The sequence below is a fragment of the Budorcas taxicolor genome, chromosome 15, assembly GCF_023091745.1.
Source record: "Budorcas taxicolor isolate Tak-1 chromosome 15, Takin1.1, whole genome shotgun sequence".
NCBI lineage: Eukaryota > Metazoa > Chordata > Mammalia > Artiodactyla > Bovidae > Budorcas > Budorcas taxicolor.
Window position 1 is genome coordinate 46006716 of NC_068924.1, and position 6825 is coordinate 46013540.

The 6825-nt window shown below is 51.0% G+C and overlaps 1 protein-coding gene across 1 annotated transcript; it reads right to left on the bottom strand.

The window, feature by feature from the left end:
* Positions 1–897: 897 nt before the first annotated feature.
* CNGA4 (cyclic nucleotide gated channel subunit alpha 4) lies at positions 898–5700 on the bottom strand. The gene is made up of 6 exons (XM_052653315.1): positions 5639–5700; positions 5406–5507; positions 5115–5221; positions 4170–4815; positions 3052–3401; positions 898–1358 (listed from the first exon to the last, which is right to left on the bottom strand). The coding sequence occupies exons 1-6, from the start codon at positions 5698–5700 to the stop codon at positions 898–900; spliced, it is 1728 nt and encodes a 575-aa protein (XP_052509275.1).
* Positions 5701–6825: the final 1125 nt, after the last annotated feature.

Genomic DNA, 6825 nt, shown 5'->3' on the forward strand with positions numbered 1-6825 from the left:
ACTTGAAGGAAGGAAAAAGGAGCAGGTATTTACTCTGGCTTACTAAGCAAGATCGAACTCCTCAGAGGTCATGAGGTTGAGGATACAAACCCTGCTGTGAGATGCAATGGTCAGGGTGTATATGTGACTGTGTCTATGAAAACATGTGCATACTTACAGCAGTGTGATACATAAGCTTGCTATACTGTGGCACAATGATTCTTCATTCATCAGTCCTCCCATCTCTTTGAAGCCAACCCACTAGCTACTACACAGCCTGTGCCCCTTGCCCCTATAACCCAGAATTCAGACAGAATTGATCCTAGCTGGCTCACATTGGCTTTGGTTTTTTTCCATCAACCCCATAAAGGCTTAGTGAGGAAGCAAATACTTTATTGAACTGCTGTTTGCAGGGTACACTTGTGAACCTCCCATGTGGAGGAGCATTTAAAAGATACCTTGGAATAAGAGGGCTATAGATGTGCTTTTGTGTGTTCACAAGTGTGTCCAGATCCACGAAGGGCATCTGTGTGTATTGATGTGTGACTCTCAGTATATGTGTGTTTATGAGGTGTGAGACTGAATGTACATATATGGTGTGGGTATAAGACTTATGTAGGTGAGAAAGATGTGTGCTCTGAGAAGGGGAACTCCAGAGCATTTTATATGGATTTCACAGTCTCCTGGTCACTGTGCATATGTGCAAATAGGTGTGCGTGCGTGCGTGCGTGTGTATAGTTTCGGTGAGCAGAGGTTGAATGTATGCTACACTCCTGCATCTCTAGGTGGTACATCTACAGAGCCAGTTCACGCCCATCTCTGTAACCCAGCAGACAGGATGGCGGAGTCTCTGCAGGCGGATTTCCCTACAACTCTGGATTCACTTGGTGGGTGGGAGTCCTGGGGATAGACATGGGGTCACTCTAGGCCTGGAGGTCCCTCCTGGCCAGCTCTGCCCTCTCCATCTTTGGACGTTCCCTCCCCAGGTTCGCCCTCGTCATCAGCCTCCACGAGTTCCTCAGGCATTGGCCACTCCCGCGTCTGCCACTCCAGCCGCTCGATGCGATAGGCGATCTTGAGTGCACTGGACTCCAGCTCAGCCAGGAGTCGAGCGAACTTGGTTTGCAGATCGTCAAGTTGCTGGTCCAGGCCTCGCAGCCGGGCCTCCGTGGCTTCCTGCAGGGCGATCTCGGCTGCCTCCGCATTTACATCCAACTTGTTCATTTTGAGCAGGATCTCACGGCCCTTTTCCTCCATAATAGCCTGGGCCTGCGGGTACTCGCTCAGCACTTCCCGCAGGTCCTCCTTGCTCAGGCAGAACAGGTCCGAATAACCTAGACTCTTGATATTGGCTGTACGGCGATTCCCAGACATGTTCCCTGTGGCCCAGGAGCAGACAGGTGGGAGGACAGTTAGTCAGGGTGGGTGTGAGGGGGTATTTCCCATCTGAACCAGGACCCCCACCTCCACATTTGTGCTTCTGAGCCTCTCTTTCTGCCTCATTAATTCTTTCATTCTGTAATGTACTGGGTGGGGACTAGGCCCTGTGCTGAGTGGGTATCAGTGACCTGCCTCCAAGAGTTCAGTCTAGAGGAAATAGACATTTGATGGAATAGTTACCTAACAGCACAGTCAATGCAGTGTAGATGAGCATCTGGTACTGTGGGAAGACAGGCAAAGAGCCCCAGACAAGCTTCAAGGCAGAGAATTCAGGGAAGCCTGGAGGAACTGATGCCTAGACTGAGTGGGAGGTAACTAGGGGAGGAGGGAAGGGCAACTAGGTAGCGGGAGGAGCATAAGCAGAGGGAAGGAGGTAGGAAAGAGTTGGGTGGTTACAGAATACAGCAGGCAGGACAGAGAGGCCAGAGTGCAGCATGAGGAGATGGGGAGAGATGGAGAGAGTGAGGCCAAGGCCCGCAGCCCTGGCAAGGAGTCTAGACCTTAGCTAAAGGACAGAAACTGTTGAACTATTTTTAGCAGGGGAACTATATGGTATCATTTGCATTTTAAAAAGCTAATGGTGGGTGGCTGGTGGGAAGATAGGTTCTGAATGCTGCGAAGTCTCAGAGCTAAAAGGACCTTAGAAAGGGCAAGGGAGCCACCATTTGTTGAACTCTTGCCACGTGCCAGGCCCTGCACTGGGTGCCTCACCCATACAGCTCATTTAATTCTTAGAAATAACTCTATGGGATTTGAATATCACCTCTCTTGGGTAGGTGAGGAAATTGAGGCCTAAAAGAGGGAAGTGATTTGTCCTAAGTCAGGTAGATAGTGGCCAACTGCATACCAGATATGGGGCTTGAGGGAGTCCTTGGATGACATGCATGAGACCTTTAAGATAACTGGAGAATGGGATCCCCGGGCTGAGAGCACATTCTAGTCTTAGTCAGTGACAGTGTGCTTACCCCTTTTAAGTTTTTCCCATCTCCTGTGGCCTTGGTGTCTTTACCTGTGCTGTCCTCCTTCACAGGCTGATAAGAAGAATAAATGAGCCAGCGTACAGCACCTGGCCTGGACTGGAGTTGATGGAGTAAACAGGAGTTCATTCCTTCTACCTTCCTTTCCATTTGGCTATGAGAAAGTTGTTTCTCATATTGACTTCAAGTGTGTGTACTTATCACCCATGTCACCTTGGCCAAGTTCTCCAAACTCTCTGTGCTCCAATTTCCTTACCTTATAGTATCTACTTTATAGAACTGCTGTGAGAATTAAATGAATTGGTACACATGAAGAACTTTGAACAGGGCATATAGTAAGCATGTAGAGAGTATTAGCCATTATTATTACTAATTGTTATTATCTTGCACTTTCCACTGATTTGTTGGTGCTTTGGGTGAATACTCACAGAGCAAGTCTACTCTCTCTTCCAAAGACCCAACATTGACTCAGCCTCTTCTCAGGGAAGAGACCCTCTGGGTCCTGCCTCTCTCTTGAGCCCTCTAGTGACTCAGTCAAGGGCCAGCTGTCCTTAATCTGTGGGCCCTGAAGTACCATCTGGTCTCAGCCCAGGGTTTTGCTGTCCCCCTTCCCCTCCCCTAGCCCGGTTTCCAGAACAAATGCTGAGGTGCCCACCTTTGATGTTGATGATGCTGATCTCCCCAAAGTAGAGCCCTGCACCAAGCACAGCATACTGGGTGACACCATCGTCGGCCACCACGGCCAGCTGACCCTCTCGGATGATGTACATCTCTCGGCCAATGTCCCCTTTGCGGCAGACATATTCACCCGGCGAGTAGGTCTGGGGCTGCAGCTTCAGCACCAGCTCCTCCAGCAGGCTGGCCTCACAGTTTTGGAAGATCTGTACCCGCCTCAGGGTAGGCAGGTGCACAGACACGGCCACTTCTGCCCGCAACCGCTCGGGCAAGTGCTGTAAGATGGCTACCTCATTGGTCATCTTCTTGTTGATCTGCAGGTGCTGGTACCTGGGGAGGATGGTAGTGGCAGTCCTCACCAGGCCCCTTACATGCCTCCCTCTACATTTTCCATCAGGGTTCTCAGCTCAGTTTCAGCCAAGAACCCAACCACACTGAGGTCTGACAAGGGTCATGGGAATACTTGACAGTTGGTTGATAAATATCTTTAGTCCACTATCTCCTGATCACAGACATATTTTGACCTCTTCTCTCTCATCCAGGGCCTGGAAGCCTTTATACAGTGGATACACCCTTAATTCCCATCAGGCTTTACCCACCCACCATTCCATGATGTCTTGTACCATTCCACTAAAAATATCTACTTCAGTCACCAAACCCCATCTTCTTTAGAGGTCTTCTGTTCTATGTCCCTAACTTGGCGACACTTCCCTTTGTTCACCCTACAGTATGGACTCCATGACATAGTCAACCATCTTGTTGTTGGTCATCCCCTGAGGAGTATTGCTCTTACCTCTTACACCTTCCAGGACCTTCTGAGTCCTACCAGGTGGTGGCAGTTCCCATTTCCGGGTTCTGGGTTAGCTTTCCTTGTGTATGAGTTCATCTCCCTGTCAGTCTCTTACCCAACCCCTCTCCTTAAGTCCATACCCAGTTAATGGAGGACATCCTTTTCCAAGTTCCACCCAGTGAACCCTCCAATGAATACCATATCCTAAGCGCCCTGCTAGACCCACCAGGCAGTAAGAACCCAGTTACCTTCCTCAGTCTATCCTACACACCTCTCCCTGTCCTGGTCTGGAACCCCAGCATCCTCACCAGTCAATGACTCTCCGCTCCAGCCGGCGGTTGACATGATTCAGCTTCATGTACTTCTTCACCAGTGCGTGGTCTGGGTAGAAGGCTGCATCTGCTGTGTTCATGTTGTAGATGACAGAGCTCATGCTACCCATGATGGTGGCGAAACCCATGACGGCCAGCAGGAAGTCACCCACCATGAAGAGGTACTCCTCCTCCCGGGCTGGCAGCGGTGTGTCACCCACGGTGGTCAGGATCAGCGTGGAGAAGTAAAAGCTGTAGAGGTACTGGCGCCGCAGCCGCTCAAAGCCAGGCTGCGCGGGGTCGGGGTACACCCAGATGTCACGCCCAAAGCCCAGGTACCGGGACAGGGCAAAGTAGAGGCAGCTGTTCCAATGGATGACCACAAAAATGTAAAGCATCAGCTTGGCGATGCGGAAGGCGTTCGGGTAAGCTGTGCGGGTCTCCATGCGGTCAAAGGCCTCAAAAAGGCGGGGCGCTCGCAGAAAGCGATTTAGCCTCAGCGTGGGTGTGTGTGGACCCAGACTCACGTAGGCAACATCCGTGGGCAACAGGGAAACCAGGTCCAAGAAGAAGCTCCAGGTGCGAACGTAGCGACTCGAGATCCTACCTTTGTCCACCACCAGGATGCCCTGTTCTAAGAATCCTGGTGGGGGAAGGGGGCTCAGCCATGGGTGGGGTCAGGTATGGGGTGGAGTCGGGGCACCTTCCTGCTCCAGTAATGAGGTTGAGGGTGGGTAGCCCAGGGCAGCACAGGAAGACAGTTACAGGGACAGGATGGGGTTGGGCCAAACCCTGCTCCAGGGTTTCTGGGGTGAGGACTGGGGTATTGTAAACACAGAGACATGTGACAGTGCCATGAGGGAGGGGGTCACTTTCTTGTTACTAAGAGGCTCTCCTTAGGAAGGGAACGTGGAAGGAAGGTCAGTCCTGAGACTCACTGACCAGTGTGGAAGCGCACCACGATGTCCAGGAGGTAGAACAGGTCACTCGTGTAGTCCATCACTAACCAGGCCACCAGATAACCGTGCTGCAAGTCGGGGAAACAGGCTCTGCATGGTAGGGACAGAAGGGATTGGCTTAAGGGATCCCTCTGTGTGTGAGGTATTGAGCACTAAACCTGGGCCCTTGCATTGGCTCCGCCCCCACAACAGCCCCAAGCAAGGGTTCGCCCTCTTCCTGGGCCCCACCCTTTATCCCTGGTCTCTGCTTAGGGCCCTTTCCATAGCGCCAAACCTGCACACCACGATGATGAGGTTATACATTACTGGGAAGACCATTGTGTTCAGCCACCAGTAATAGTAATCCCCAGATGGATCCAGGACTGGCGGAGACTTCCTGTGGGCAAGAGAAGTCGGGTTTCATTTATCCATGGCTCGCTGTTGCCCTTGCCACCAGCGGCAGCAGGGAGGGATCAGGCTCTATCTGGTGAGGCAGACAGATAGACCTGGGGGACCAGGATTTCTCACCTGGCCTTGGTCAGGACAGGAGGGCTGGACGCTGTCGTCTTCACTTTGCTGTCCTGGCTCATGGTTCTGTGGCCTGCTGCCTGGGGCTGTGATATCCAGGGCTTCTGCCTGCAGGTGGTTTCAGGAAGTGGGGGCTAGGGCCTGCCTGTCCGGAAGAAGCTGCTCTTGGTCTCCAGCTGCAATTCCTCCCTCTTTGGCTTCTGAAGCACTTAGCAACGCCACCAGAGCCAGACGCTACTGAAAGGGTGGAAGCCGTGTGGCTCCAGCGCTCCACCCTGTCTCCTAGGGCCCAGGTTTACACCTACCCAACTAAACATCTCTAATGAGGTCCTTGGAGATGGTGGGGGTGTATGCCTCAGAGGTAAGGCTAAACCTTGTCTCCCTCCACCTTCCTCAAAGCTGAGCTACATAAGGGCTTTCTAGTGGGGAGACTTGGTTGCCTGTGTAGGTTTAGGAATTCATTCTGTTTTACCTTGTGCAAGTTCCCAGCTTGAACCTCATTTTTTATTCCCACCCATGTACTGGCAGGTGTGTCAGGTATCAGCTGCTGACCTAGTCTCCAGGGACAGAGAATGCCTGTCATATCAATGTGAGCTCTGGTTCCATTACTTGCACCCTTGTCTACATCCTTCCTGCTGCATGAGTGTGATGGGGGCCATCCTGTGGCATTTTGGTCCTCATCCCCCTCCTGTTACCTCTTGTGTCTGATCTCACCAGTTATTTCCTGTGTTTTCTAAATCCTTAACCTCTTTCAGTTTTCTCTTTCTGTGAACAGGCTTAAACCTCCCATACCAGAAAAAATTTAAAAAAAATCCTGAAAATTCTCCCTCAACTTGATGTCCCTTTCACTAATATCATCTTTCTCAAAAAGTCATAATCAAAACACCTGCTCTGTGCCACATCAAAATTATGCAAAGTATTGGAGATGAAAGATGAATGAAACACATTCCTTGTCCTCCATAAACTCGAAGTCTAGTAGGGGGAAGCGGCAGGTAGATAGGCAGTTATGTATTAGTCTGATGAGTACTCAATTAGGTGGGTACACAGAGAGTTATTACAGTGCATAGGAAAGGTTCCAGTTGAAACTGGGTTCTGTAGGATGAATAGGAGTTAGTTAAGTGTAGAGATGGAAGAGTGAAGAGTGCTACAGGCAAAGTGCAAAGAGCATGGAAAGGCACAGAGATTTC